The 13,741-nt window shown below is 55.4% G+C and overlaps 3 protein-coding genes across 3 annotated transcripts; all 3 read left to right on the forward strand.

Moving 5' to 3' along the window:
* Positions 1–592: 592 nt before the first annotated feature.
* On the forward strand, positions 593–3,671 carry LOC100752428 (myeloblastin). Its single transcript, XM_027419570.2, has 5 exons — positions 593–659; positions 1,323–1,488; positions 1,731–1,872; positions 2,626–2,856; positions 3,370–3,671. The coding sequence occupies exons 1-5, from the start codon at positions 593–595 to the stop codon at positions 3,526–3,528; spliced, it is 765 nt and encodes a 254-aa protein (XP_027275371.1). The 3' UTR covers positions 3,529–3,671.
* A 2,539-nt stretch (positions 3,672–6,210) lies between these two features.
* On the forward strand, positions 6,211–8,148 carry Elane (elastase, neutrophil expressed). The gene is made up of 5 exons (XM_027419569.2): positions 6,211–6,274; positions 6,540–6,696; positions 6,804–6,945; positions 7,547–7,780; positions 7,900–8,148. The coding sequence occupies exons 1-5, from the start codon at positions 6,211–6,213 to the stop codon at positions 8,098–8,100; spliced, it is 798 nt and encodes a 265-aa protein (XP_027275370.1). The 3' UTR covers positions 8,101–8,148.
* A 2,685-nt stretch (positions 8,149–10,833) lies between these two features.
* Cfd (complement factor D) lies at positions 10,834–12,465 on the forward strand. Its single transcript, XM_027419442.2, has 5 exons — positions 10,834–10,888; positions 11,290–11,446; positions 11,536–11,683; positions 11,822–12,079; positions 12,270–12,465. Exons 1-5 carry the CDS (start codon positions 10,834–10,836, stop codon positions 12,429–12,431), a joined length of 780 nt encoding a protein of 259 aa, XP_027275243.1. The 3' UTR covers positions 12,432–12,465.
* The last annotated feature ends 1,276 nt before the right edge of the window (positions 12,466–13,741 follow it).

Raw genomic sequence — 13,741 nt, forward strand, 5'->3', positions numbered from 1 at the left:
TGTAGTCTGGTGCCCTCTTCTGGCATACAGGGACAAATGCAGGCTGAACACTGTATACATAATAAACAAATAAATCCTAAAAAAAAAGAAAGTGCACACTTGTCATCCCAGCATGCAGGAGGCTGAGGCAGGAGGATCAGGAGTTCAAGGTCATCCTTAGCTATGTGGTGAGTTCAGGGCCAGCCTGGGATACATGAGACCCTGATTAAAATGGACGGACACACACACACACACACACACACACACACACACAGAGAGAGAGAGAGAGAGAGAGAGAGAGAGAGAGAGAGAGAGAGAGAGACAACCTCATTAAGGAGAAAACCCAGGCAGGACATAATCAGTCAGGTCACAGGGCTCACTGGTGGCTGTCACTCAAGGCCTCTTCCTGGACCCTCAGTGTGCAGTGGGTGGCAGCTGCTTTCCCATGCCTCCAGAGAGACCCCTGCATCCTGCCTCGCTGCAAACTCTCCTGGGCCCCCAAACTGGAAGGAGGAAGTAGGACACCCAGCCCAGCCTTCAGCCACTGTTCAACGGCTCTCACTGAGCTGGGTTATAAGAGGGGCTCAGCAAGCAGGGGGCCAGGAGCCTGGCCATGGCCGGAAGCCACCGATCCCTCAGCCGGGTCCATCCCTTTCTCCTGCTTGCCCTAGTCTTTGGTGGTGAGTGGGGCCCTGTCCGTCAACCAGCACTCTCCTGGCATAGCTGGGGAGACCAAGGCACCCCTTGACTTGGGAGGAAAGAATGAAAACGGAGAAACCTATACATTTTGACTCAGTGTTTCTTCTGTTTTATTTTTTTTTACAAACAGGGTCTCATGTAGCCCAGACTGGCCTTAAACTCACTTTATAGCTGATTGATGACGACTTTGAACTCCTGATCCTCATGCCTCCCCTCCCCAGTCGGAGAATGGCAAGCTTCCATTACCATGCTAGGTTTCTGTGGTACTGCAGAGGGATTCCATGGCTTTGTGCATGCTGTGGAAGCACTCTGCCCACTGAGCAGCAGCCCCTTGATCAGGTTTTCTTAGAAGTCTCTATGACTGGGCCACCCAGAGGCCCGTGCTGCAGGGGATGGATTTCTAGGAATCCAGAAAATTACAGAAGCCGGGTTTAGGCAGAGGCTGAGGCAGATGGATCTCTGAGTTGAAGGACAGCCTGGTCTACAGAGTGAGACACTATCTCAAAACACAAAATAATAACCATAGATTCAAGCCAGGTCCCCCAACTCCTCCCCAGGCACGGGTCTCCCTGAGACCATAGTGCAGATTGCGGCTTTCATGGCCGGGACCTGCAGGCTATGGTCCTGATACCTTTCTCCCCTAGGTGCAGTTCAGGCCTCCCAGATTGTGGGTGGGCACGAGGCTCAGCCCCATTCTCGGCCTTACATGGCGTCCCTGCAGCTGAGCAGGTCCCCTGGGAACCACTTCTGTGGTGGCACTCTGATCCACCGGAGATTCGTGCTGACTGCTGCCCACTGCCTGCAGGACATGTGAGTACAGCATCCAGGAGGCAGTGAGGTTCTGCGGGGCTAAGCTGACAGCACAGCCCTGGCTGCCTGCCTCAGCTCCGCCCCAGTTTTTTCTCCAGGAGACTATACCTAAACAATACATTCCTCTCACCTAGAATCCCCCAGTGAGGGACTGGGGCGTGGTCAGGTGTGAGGCACTCGATAGCATGTGGGAGAGCCTGGGTCCCTTCGACAAACAAAATCCCACAACCCTGGCCCCATAGCCCCTGGCAGCTTGTGACGGTGGTGCTGGGTGCGCACGACCTGCAAAGCCAGGAGCCTGAGCAGCAGAAATTCACCATCACGCAGATCTTCCAGAACAACTACAACCCTGAGGAGAGCCTCAATGACGTGTTGCTTATTCAGGTAGGTTGGGGCTCTGGGAGTTCCGGGGGTTCGTTCCTGCAGAAGACCCCTGTAGGAAGCACCTCCTGTATGCCATGCTGGGACTTGTGGGGCTGGGGTCTGCCTCTCAGCTTCTGCTAGGCTGTGTTTCCTGTCTTAGTTGGTGGCTGGGGTTAGGCCAAGGCTAGGATTAGGGTTGAGGCTAAGTTTTGGTTACTGTTAGGGCCACGGGTAGGTCTAATGTTAGGGTTGGGTTATGATCAGGGTTTTTGTTAGAGGGGAAGCAGGCTGAGTTAGGGTTTGGGTCATGATTGGGGTTAATGGGGGTTGTACAACATTTAACCTCCCCGACTGATACCTTCACTCTACATCATGCTGTACAAATCAACAGCGCTCTCTCTGGAAAATTTGCCTGAAGAGCTGGGACTGTTCACCAACGAGGTTTTGAAGCTCTGTATTCAATTTTTTTTTTTTAAAGCATTTTATTATGTTATGTATATGAGTGCTTTATCTGCATGTGCTCCTTTATTCCGGAAGAGGGCACCAGATCCCACTGTAGATGTTTGTGAGCCACCACGTGGATGCTGGGAATTGAACTCAGGGCCTCTGGAAGAGCAGCCAGTGCTCTTAACCACTGGGCCATCTCCAGCCCCCCCAGTTGTTGCTTTCTAAGTTCTCAGACAGGAGTTCTCTAAGTGCAAAGGCCCGAAGGAAGGAGATGTTAGGTTCCCAGGGTGGCGGGTGGGGACGAGTTCTCACACTTCTTCTCTGCAGCTGAACCGGCCAGCCTCCCTGGGCGAGAAGGTGGCCGTGGCCTCTCTGCCCCAGCAGGGCCAATCGCTGTCCCAGGGCACCCAGTGCCTGGCCATGGGCTGGGGCCGCCTGGGCACCCGCGCGCCCACGCCACGCGTGCTGCAGGAGCTGAACGTCACGGTGGTCACCTTCCTGTGCCGGGAACACAACGTGTGCACGCTGGTGCCACGGCGGGCAGCAGGCGTTTGCTTCGTGAGTGCGGGCTGGGTCGTGGGAGGCGTGGTCTGTGATGGGCGTGGCCTGTGGTGGGGTCTATGGCGGGGCGGGGCCTGTGGGAGAGGCGGTGTCTATGAGGGCGGGGCCTTGGGTGGGGTCGTTGTCCGTGGCGCAGGGGTGCCTCTGGCGGGGGGCGCGGGGCTATCTGGACGGGGATGGGCAGATCCCGGAGGACGGTGGGTCCTGGGGATGCGGATGTTCCGCCTGGGCTAAGGGGAGGCATTGCTCCCGCGTGGGAGAGCCGGGGTCTGGAGCGTAGGTGGGTATGAAGAAGAAAGGCGGGGTCTGAACGTGCCCCACCGCCTGCCTGTCTCACTCTGACCCCGGTCTCTACCCCTCGCTAGCGGCCGCGTGGGGACCGGCCCTGGGCCCCCGCGGTGGAACCCAACAGGAAGCTACAGAATGCCTGCTGGTCGCCCCCGGGGTCCTCCAGGTCGCCTCACCCCGACTGGGTTCTGTCGGCTTGGGACTGATCTCTCTCCTCCGCAGGGAGACTCGGGTGGCCCCTTGATCTGCGACGGCATTCTCCATGGAGTCGACTCTTTCGTGATCCGAGAATGCGCCTCCCTGCAGTTCCCCGATTTCTTCGCCCGGGTGTCCACGTATGTGGACTGGATTCACACGGTGCTGCGGGGCGCTGCGCCCTGAGCTGCCAGACCCCGGCACTCCCTGCAAGCTCCGGCGGGAGCATGTGCAGTGGGAGGTCCTTCCCGGGCTTTTCTCCTGCTGCACCGCCCACGCACCCCTGGAGTGGAGCCAGCTCTGTCCCCATCCCACGCGGCCTCAATAAACCTGACAAGTGTTTAAAAGCCGTCTCGTGCCTGCTTACCCCGTGTGAACCTGGGATGTGGCCAGAGCCTCAGTGTCCGAGGCCGGGGAACCACGTGTGTATGGGAAAGAAGCGGGTGCAGGGGAAGCCAGGCTGATCCCGAACTACAGGGGTGGCATTCAGCACCCCCTGTCGCTTCTCACCTCTGTGCCTCAGTTTCCCCACCTGGATCCGGGACACATCCCAGAACTCGATGAGGAGGTGTGCCCGGTGGGGTTTGATGAAGAGTTCCCCCAGTTCCAGTGGCTCTTTTTACACTGCCGTGGGTGGGCACTGCGCTCCTCGGGCCTGACGGTTGTGTTCCAGTCAAAGCAGATAGGAGGACTTCCTGGTGGAGGAGGCAGGGTGGAAGGCAGTGGGAAGGCCAGGAGCAGGGACCTGGACCCAAGGGGAGGGTCTCAGCGAGGCCAGAACAAGGGGCAAACACAGAAGCGTCGGGCTTTCCCCTGCGGCAGGGAAATGAGCTGGGGCCAGCACAGGGTTACAAGCCAGCCCTGGAGGGGCGAGAGAGGGGGGTGTCGCCACAGTGCCTTCAGAAGTGGCAGGCGGCTGCTCTCTGACTTCTTTTGGTGCTGCCACCTGGGGGCGCTGTGCCGTGTCCACGGGCTTACTCCTCTAGCGCTGCTTTCGCTTTGGGAGACAGTCTCATGTAGCCCAGGCTAGCCTCTAACTCCCTATGTGGCTGAAGATGAACTCGAGCTCCTGTTCTTCTTGCCTCCACCTCCCGAGTGCTGGGATGATAGGTGTGCACCACCAGTCCAAGGCTTGGTGCGCTCCAGCAGAGCATGCGGCCCACTGAACCCCAGCCCCAGCCTCTTTTCAATCCCCTCAACCCCTGCGGAGGGGTTCCCAATGTCTCATCACTGTGTGGGGACTGTTTCTTGTGGAGACTCTAGTGATCTGGGGACACTAAATGAGGTCAAGGAAGAACCCGAGCTGCAGAGGGGCTCCTTCTGGGCCTGAAGTTCCATAGCAGAGGACTGGGAATATGAACCCAAAGGCAAGGTTAACTCTCGCAGCATGGATGAGCATCGTATACAGATGGTGCTCAATAAGTACAGCTGTGGTGAGGCCTGGTCTTCTAATCTGAGATTGTTTGCCCCGAACCCCTTGCCATATGACAAGGGATGGTGTATACATACAGTAGGTACTTACTGTGTGGAAGGAAGGCAGTCCAGTTCGTATGTATCTGAATGAGCCTTGCAAGCAGTGACCAGCTTGAGGGAGGGAGAGGGCAGCTGTCCCTCTAGGATCCTATGGACAGAGGTCTCCAGCCTGGCTGGTGTTGGGCCTTAGCATCTTGGCCACCTGCCCATGTCCGTTGGGTTCCATCCCCCCATGCCCTGTCCTGGAGTTGGGACGTTGGTTTTGCAACAGCTTTGGCTGCAGCTCCTGGAAGAGATGGGAGGGGAGCTGGCCACAGAGTAGGGGGGCTGGGCCCTGGGTCCTGTCTCCATTGTTGGAGGAGAGCATTCCCCCTGTGTGGTTCCAAATTGGAACCCACACTCTGGCCACTGTCAAGGGCAGCAACTCCTTCTCATGGGTGCCCAGGCATTAATGGGGTCAGGTGGGACTGTGTTCCCCATTGTGAGGAGCAATCATCAAATTAGGGGCTAAGGTGCTACAGTGTGCACCCCAAGTTTAAATGACCTGTTGTGCTGGGCATGGTGGCCCATACCTTTAGTCCCAGTGCTGAGGATGCAGAGGCAGGTGGATCTCTGTGAGTTCCAGCCAGCCTGGTCTACAGAGTGAGACTTTGTCTCAAACATACACACATTCACCTGTCACTGGGTGTGTAGAGCCTCCATGTCCCTCAAGTTTTCTGACTTAATTAAGAATCCAGCTATCCATTCTCTGTCACCCCAAGAAAAAGTCATGCTGACACCGAGCCTTTGACAACGCAATGCATTATGTATTGCTGTTATTACCATGCTTAGGTAAATAAGCTGAGGCTGAGGGATTGGCTGGGCCTCAGGGCACCAAACTGGGCCTGGAGATGCACATCTGTTATCCCAGCACTCAGGAGGTGGAGGCAGGGGAATTAAGAGTTTGAGGCCAGCCTGGACTATTTGAGATCCTATTTTATTTTATTTTTGGTTTTTTAGAGACAGGGATTCTCTGTGTCACCTTGGATGTCGTGGATCTCTGTGGACCAGGCTGGTCTTGAACTCACAGAGATCTGCCTTCCTCTACCTCCTGAGTGCTGGGATTAAAGGTGTGAGCCACCTTTGCCCAGCCCTGAGGTCCTGTTTTTTAAAAAAAAAAAAAAAAAGAGAGAGAAAAAAGATGGCTTGCTCAGTTGTCACTGATATTCAGCAGCGTGTATGAAGTTGAGTGGAGACCCTGGGGGGGGCACGCCTCTCCATGCCACCCACATTGTCCTGTCCTCAGGGAGGAAGTGGGGCTGTGACCGGCATGGGGCAATACAACGGCCTCTGGCTGCAGCTATAAGTATGGCTGTTAGGTAGGGCTGTGGAGAGCCACCAGAGCATAGCCCCACCATGACCCCCAGCCCATCATCCAGCCGGCTTCCTGCTTCCATGCTGCTGGCCTTGCTCCTGGGTGGTGAGTGAGGATGGCCACACTGACCTTTGTCATCTCCATTGTCTTTCCTAATTCTCCCAGGGCTTTAGAAAAAGACATGGAATTTTGCAGTGCCCAGAACACTGTAAGGAAAGAAGGGAGGTGCTTGGATCTTCAGTACAGGAGTACCTTGGGCAGGTTCTTGTTCCTCTCTGCCTCAGTTTCCCTCATCAACATTGTGAGTTCTCATTGGGGGTTCAAACAACTTGGTGGCTGGGGCTCATTCTTCCTCCCCGTGTGTCCCTAGGCCCGGTGCTGGCCTCAGAGATTGTGGGTGGCCGGCCAGCCCAGGCACATGCTTGGCCCTTCATGGTGTCCCTGCAGCGGCGTGGAGGTCACTTCTGTGGTGCCACGCTCATCGCCAGGAACTTCCTCATGTCAGCAGCCCACTGTGTGAATGGCCTGTGAGTCCCCTCTTCGTCCCTCTCAATCCTCAGTGTCCACATGGGCCAGACCAGAGAGGTCAGGTGGGGGCTCCCACTCATACTCCTCCCCTCTCCGCTGTCCACAGAAACATCCGGTCAGTGCAGGCAGTGCTGGGAGCTCACAACCTGCGGCGAAAGGAGCCCACTAGACAGATCTTCTCTGTGCAGCGGATCTTCGAGAATGGCTTTGACCCCACTCGTCTGGTGAACGACATTGTGATCATCCAGGTAGGCTTGGGAGTCCGGGAGCCTGAGACTCAGGTGCAAAGGTCTTGGAGTTCAGGCTTGAGAAAGGTGCAGTGCGGAAGGCTCTGGGAGTGGGGAATGGGGCACAGACACAGTGGGGCAACTTCAGTTATTGCCTCTGAGCCTGTTTCCCACTGAGCACAGTGGGAATAGCTGTCCTGTAGGCCTGATGGTGATGGCTCATAAGATCTAATATATGGAAAGTTCAGGGCAGTGTTCAACAAATTCCTGTTATTTGCGCTTCTCTGCTCACTGACTCTGTGACTCTGGGGTACCTGGGGGAAATATTCTTTTTTTGGTTTTTAGGGATAGGGTTTCTCTGTGTAGCTTTGGAGGCTGTCCTGGAACTCACTCTGGAGACCAGGCTGGCCTCGAACTCACAGAGATCTGAATGCCTCTGCCTCCCGAGTGCTGGGATTAAAGGTGTGCACCAGCAACACGCGGCTGGGGGAAATATTCATTTCTTCCTCCAGTTCCTAACCATCCCCACCACTTGGTGGCAGGGTACTAAGCCATTGTCTAAAGTGCCCTGCGACTTCTTCGTGTTCTAAGTCTCTCCCTTACTCACTGTCCCTCACCTCAGCTCAATGGCTCAGCCACCATTAACACCAACGTGCAGGTGGCCCAGCTGCCTGCCCAGGGCCGTGGCGTGGTTAATGGAACTCAATGCCTGGCCATGGGCTGGGGCAGGCTGGGCACGAACCGACCGGCACCCAATGTGCTCCAAGAGCTCAATGTGACCGTGGTGACAAATTTCTGCCGCAACCGTCTGAATGTATGCACGCTGGTGCCACAACGGAGAGCAGGCATCTGCTTTGTAAGTTCCCTTTTGCAGTAGAAGGGATTGTGGTCAGACCCAAGGGATGACTTCCCAGTGCTGGAGCATGAGTAAGGGGGTGCCGAGAGGGCCAGTCTCTGACCTTGACACCTCCTCAGGGGGATTCTGGAGGACCCTTGGTCTGTAACGGGCTTGTCCAAGGCATCGACTCCTTCATCCGCGGAGGCTGTGGGTCTGGATTTTTCCCAGATGCCTTCGCGCCTGTGGCTGAGTTTGCAGACTGGATCAATTCCATTATCCGAAGCCATGACAACCATCCCCATATCCACCCCAGAGACCCTGAGAGCAGCAATGACTAGGACCTGCCTGTCCTCCCAGTGCCGTCAACCTCAAGGGACAGCTCTCAATAAAAGCAGCATTTGCTTTGTTTGCTGGGTCTGGTGTCTGTTGTCAGTGCCACAGAATGTAGAGCAAAGCCACTATCTAATGTGAGGGGCACCTCCTGGGGACTTGGCTACCAAGCTAGGGCAAAGTCACAGCAGGAGACACGTTCCCCACGTTGTACAAAAAGAGATCAGTGAGATGGCCCTTTTGGGCTTCTGTCCCCTAAAACCCATGTTCAGTTAGGTCTCAGAACTAGGAGGCTGAGGCGGGAAGATTGTCATGAATTTAAGGACAGCCCAGGCAACGAGTGAGGCCCTGTCTCAGAAAACACAGAGGGGCTGGAGAGACAGTTCAGCAGTTAAGAGCATCTGCTGCTCCCAAAGGAGACCTCGGTTCCCGAGTGTGGCTCACAATTACCTATAGCTCCTGTTGCAGGGGGCTTGTCCTCTGGACTCTGGACACCAGGCATGCAATACACACCCCCATACACAGAACTAAGAATAATAAAAGTAAATCTACCAAATAAATAAGCTAGGACTGGTAAGGTGGTGCGGTGGGTGAAGGTGCTGGCCACGAAGCCTGAGAGACTGAGTTCAATCTCTGGAATTACCTGGTGGAAGGAGAAAATGGACTCCATCAGCAAGCCACCACATGGCAAATACAATGAAATAAATACAATGAAAATACAATACAATGAAATAAATAAGACACAGATAATAAAAATTAGAGGGGCTGGAGAGATGGCTCAGAAGTTAAGAGCACTGGTTGTTCTTCCAGAGGACCTGAGTTCAATTCCCAGCAACCACATAGTTGCTCTGTAAAGAGATCTGGTGCCCTCTTCTGGCATGTAGGGTTACATGCAGACAGAACACTGTATACATAATAAATAAATAAATCTTGCTGGGCATTGGTGGCGCTCGCCTTTAGCCCAGCACTTGGGAGGCAGAGGCAGGCAGATCTCTGTGAGTTCGAGGCCAGCCTGGTCTCCAGAGCGAGTGCCAGGATAGGCTCCAAAGCTACACAGAGAAACCCTGTCTCGAAGAACCAATAAATAAATCTTTAAATAAAAAATAAAAATTAGAAATGGTTCACTTTCCCATTAGATTGGAGCAGTAGATGCCATAGCTTTGTCCCAGGGGCCCCTAAATGGCCTCCTCTACCCACCCACCCTCCTCCAGCCACACCCCACCCCTGCCGGGACAGAGTTCCAAGTCTGTGGAAGTTCTTCAGGGTTGTTTGCTGAAGTGTCCTATGACTGCCTGACCCTGGGTGGTTGCCATTTTTTTTTTCAATTTCTCGGGGTTCCTTTTTGCACAATTTGGATTTTGTCCTAAAAGGCTTCTGATTTTGTTTTGTCTTGTTATGTTTTGTTTCTGAGACTCTGTAGCCCAAGCTGGCCTCAAACTCACAGAGATCCTCCTGTTTCTGCCTTCCAAGTGCTGGGGTTGAAAGGCCCAATCACCCAGGTGGCTTCTGATTTTATTTTATTTATTTATTTTTGTATCTTAAAAATTAATTTATTTTTTACATTTCAATCCTAGTTCCCCCTCCCTCCTCCTCTGGATCCCCCCACTTCCTCCCCACCCCACCTCCCACCTGTTCCTCAGAGAGGGGAAGGCCTCCCCTAGGAAGTCAACTAAGTCTGTCCCATCATCTCATTGAGGCAGGACCAAGGCACCTCTCCACCCCTACACCCCTGTGTCTAGGCCGAGCAAGGTGTCTCTCCATATAGAATGGGTTCCACTAAGTCAGCTTGTGCATTAGAGTTAGATCTTGGACCCACTGCCAGTGGCCTCATATATTGGCCCAGTCACACCACTGTCATCTATATTAAGGGAGTCTACTTCGGTCTTATGCAGGTTCCCCGTTTGTCAGATGGCTTCTGATTTTAATAAGGGGTTTTGACTTCCCATCTGCAACATTAGCTCACCCCCCAAATCAAGAACTCCCAAATGCTCCAACAGGGATGGTTGTGCTGTGCTCCCATGCTGCTCCCCACTCTCCTTATCCCATCCCATGGATTAGCTTATGGGGCTTGTGACCTAGGCTCAGCCAAACATTATGTTGTTTAACATGAGGATCAGATTTTACAGTGAGGGTCCCTGAACCACAATTGGGAACAGCCTGGTGAGGGGGGGAAACTGAGCCTGGATCAAGCCATACCTGAAGGCAAAATTCACAGGACATTCTTTTACATTTCCTTAGGCTACACTCTGCTGAGGTGTCAGACCCTGACAGCCACAGGGTTCAAGTGCCTACAGGCAAACAGCCTTCTCTCCAAGTTGGAGGAGGAAGTGTGGGAGGGTAAAAAGATGGGGAGATGATTGCCAACTGGCCTCCTGCTGTGGTAATTGCGACAGACACCATGCTGGAAGGACACTTACTGGGCCAGGGTGCTGGGTGCTTCAACCTCCTACCCCTCCCAAGAGGTGCCACCTTCAGGGTGGGCACTGGCCGGAGTCTCAGGCAGGAGAGAGAGGAGGTATTCCACCACCACCCCACCACCACCCCCACCCCCCTCCATGCACCCAGCGGGTTTATCTAATCCATCCCACAAGGGCCGAAACACTCAAATCTGAAAGCGCAGATTCCCAGTTCCCTAGTTGGGTCTCTGCCCACGAGGCAGGCGGAGGGCGGGAGGCACCTGCCCCATAAAATAGCCCCCTAGGAGCCGCCTGGGTCAGCGTCTGCACTCATTGGCGTCAAAAATGCACAGCTCTGTGTGGCTCGTGGCTCTAGTGGTCCTGGGAGCCGCTGTAGGTGGTGAGTGGACCAGGGAGGGACAGCTGGACACAGCCGCTGGCCGGCACACCAGGGGCCCCCTACAGCCAAACACGCTCTAAACTGAGAATCTGCAATCTGAGCCTCCTGGTCTCTGAGCTTTTATCAACAGCAAGAATCTGAATCTGAAACCTGTAGACTTTATAGACTTAAAGAACTAGAATTCACCTTGGGGCCAGTGAAAGTTTGATCCCCTGGACCCATAGAGTGGAAGAAGGGAAAGGATTCCCTGCAAGTTGCACCACCCACCTGGCTTCTGAGTTTGCAGCCCCTCGGAAGTGTATTTTACGGTGATGGGGTTCTGGTCGAGAGGTTGTGTGTGTGTCGGTGTGTCCGAGCTCTCCCAGACCACCCTAACCCTGACAGCGCGCCCTCCTCCTCAGCAGCGCAGCCCCGAGGCCGGATCCTGGGTGGCCAGGAGGCTAAGGCCCACACTTGGCCCAGCATGGCTTCGGTGCAAGTGAACGGCACACACGTGTGCGGTGGCACCCTGGTGGATGAGCAGTGGGTGCTGAGCGCCGCGCACTGCATGGACGGAGTGTGAGTAGCGAGGATGGGGGCTGAGGGGAGGGAGTGGGGCCTCGGGAAGGGGGACGTGGATCTGAGGTGGGCCCTCTTCCTGGCCCCAGGACCGGGGATGAGATTGTGCAAGTGCTCTTGGGTGCCCACTCCCTGTCGAAGTCGGAACCCTCCAAGCGGCTGTACGACGTGCAAAGAGCAGTGCGTCACCCGAGCAGCCGGCCTGACCGCATCGAGGACGACCTTCTCCTCTTGAAGGTGAGGAAGCTGGGTCCTTCCTACGCCCTGGGCTCCACTCAGAGTCTAGCCTCGACCCTTCCTTCTGCACCGCCACCTCAGTCCATTCCCCAGCCCCGCCCCGCCCCCACCACGATATTGTCCTCCTCCCACCCTTAGCTGTCCCAGAATGTGTCTCTGGGACCCTACGTGAGCCCCCTGCCCTTGCAAAGCGAGGACCGGGACGTGGCCCCTGGAACGCTCTGCGACGTAGCCGGTTGGGGCGTGGTCAGCCACGCGGGGCGCCGGCCCGACGTCCTGCAGAAGCTAACGGTGCCAATCATGGACCGGAACACCTGCAATCTGCGCGTGCATCACGACGGGGTCGTCACCCAGAACATGATTTGTACAGAGAGCAACCGCAGGGACAGCTGCAGGGTGAGTGGCACGGCCCGGGTCCTGTGGCGTGGGGGTGGAGCCCAAGGGTCTGCGGAGGTCGGCGATGGGCGTGGCTCGGGAAGGGGCGTGGCTTGCAGGAAGAGCTGCGTTCAGGAGTCCCCGGAGCTGCTTAAAAGTCAGAGTGGCTTGGCTATTGGGTGAGTATGTAACTCGTGGCCCCGCCGCACAGGGCGACTCTGGCGGCCCCCTGGTGTGCGGGAACAAGGTCGAGGGTGTGGTCGCGTGGGGCTCGCGAGTCTGCGGAAACCGCAAGAAGCCGGGCGTTTTCACCCGCTTGTCGACCTACAAAGACTGGATCGAAAATGTCATGCATGGTAACTGGACTATCTGAGGGGACCCCGAAGACACGTGTCTCACAATAAATGCATGCATCTGAGCCCTGTGTGCGTCTTTTTACTGTTTTTTCCAAGCAGGGTTTCTCTACAGCCGGAGAGCCTACTTGTCCTGGAACTCACGCTGTAGATCAGGCTAGCCTGCCTCTGCCTCCCGAGTGCCACCACCGCCCGGCCTCCCTGTGCGTCTTTATTGAGCGCCTGCTGCACACACACAGCCGGGAGGCTGAAGGCAGGTGGTTCCACGCTCGGCCACACGGAGGCGGGCGTGCTCTTTTGAGTAACGGTGGGGCGGTGCCCACTCCTACTCCACAGAGGTCCTGCTGCACCTAGGACCATCCGTCTGGGCTCGGACAGCATTGCCAAGGCACTCCGAAGTTGACATAAATACTGAAAGGGGAAATTGAGACACGGAGAAGCCACGGACAAAGGCTGAATTCCAACCCAGAGCCCATATTGGTTCACTGAGGAAGTAGTTGATGTCTGCAGCCAGCGCCACGGGGGCTGGAGAGCTTGTGGGTGACAATGGGCAGAACCCAGACCCAAATCCTGTGCCTTTCTACCCCGAGGAGGACAGGGACACTGAGAGGTGTCCTGAGAGGTGAAGTTACTCATGCCCCTGCTAGGAAAGGCAGGAGAACTGGAGTCTATGTCTGAGAGTCTATGTCTGAATTTTGATTCTGCACTTATTGCTCAACAAGCACTCATGGAGCACCTACTGTATGCCCTCCCCAGGCTGGGGCAAAGTAGGCACAGACCTAGGCAAGCCCCAGCTGTGTTCCCTCAGGAGGCTAGTTCAGTACCATTTGTCCCACAATTCCAGAGTGCTTCACACTAAACAAATGACCATGGTGATATCATCCAGCTGCTTCTAGTGTTTTCCCCAGATGGCCTGGCATTCACTAACACGCATGGTCAGCACTCTGTAGGGAATGGATGGGGGCAGCCTCGAAGGGCTGGTGAGGAGGAAGGGAGCTTATTATGGAGGGGGGCTGTCACCACAGTGGACATGCCTCTGGCCACAGGAAGTCAAGGAGAGCTTGAGCAAGGCCAGGATGGCTCACACTGCTGGATTCTGTTGGCAGAGGCAGTACCCTAGAGTCAGGAGTGGGCACCACAGGGAAGTCACAGAATCCTGAAGGGTACACACCAGTCTCCCAGGCTCATCTGGATGTACAGAATGTTCCAGAAGGGTACTGGGATGGGAACACATGCCTGCTATCCCAGCACTCAGGAGGTAGAGACAGTAGGATCAAAAGTTCAAGATTATCTCCAGCTACATAATAAAATGTAGGGGAGTAAAGCTGGT

Source organism: Cricetulus griseus, chromosome 5 (genome assembly GCF_003668045.3).
Source record: "Cricetulus griseus strain 17A/GY chromosome 5, alternate assembly CriGri-PICRH-1.0, whole genome shotgun sequence".
Lineage (NCBI taxonomy): Eukaryota > Metazoa > Chordata > Mammalia > Rodentia > Cricetidae > Cricetulus > Cricetulus griseus.

Excerpts from the sequence above, each read along its gene's own strand:
- LOC100752428 (XM_027419570.2), top strand. The coding sequence starts at position 593 with ATGGCCGGAAGCCACCGATCCCTCAGCCGGGTCCATCCCTTTCTCCTG. Across the intron at positions 1,873-2,625 it reads ATGACGTGTTGCTTATTCAG|CTGAACCGGCCAGCCTCCCT; the intron begins GTAGGTTGGGGC and ends TCTTCTCTGCAG. Across the intron at positions 2,857-3,369 it reads GGGCAGCAGGCGTTTGCTTC|GGAGACTCGGGTGGCCCCTT; the intron begins GTGAGTGCGGGC and ends TCTCCTCCGCAG.
- Elane (XM_027419569.2), top strand. The coding sequence starts at position 6,211 with ATGACCCCCAGCCCATCATCCAGCCGGCTTCCTGCTTCCATGCTGCTG. Across the intron at positions 6,275-6,539 it reads GCTGGCCTTGCTCCTGGGTG|GCCCGGTGCTGGCCTCAGAG; the intron begins GTGAGTGAGGAT and ends GTGTGTCCCTAG. Across the intron at positions 7,781-7,899 it reads GGAGAGCAGGCATCTGCTTT|GGGGATTCTGGAGGACCCTT; the intron begins GTAAGTTCCCTT and ends ACACCTCCTCAG.
- Cfd (XM_027419442.2), top strand. The coding sequence starts at position 10,834 with ATGCACAGCTCTGTGTGGCTCGTGGCTCTAGTGGTCCTGGGAGCCGCT. Across the intron at positions 10,889-11,289 it reads CCTGGGAGCCGCTGTAGGTG|CAGCGCAGCCCCGAGGCCGG; the intron begins GTGAGTGGACCA and ends CCTCCTCCTCAG. Across the intron at positions 12,080-12,269 it reads ACCGCAGGGACAGCTGCAGG|GGCGACTCTGGCGGCCCCCT; the intron begins GTGAGTGGCACG and ends CCCGCCGCACAG.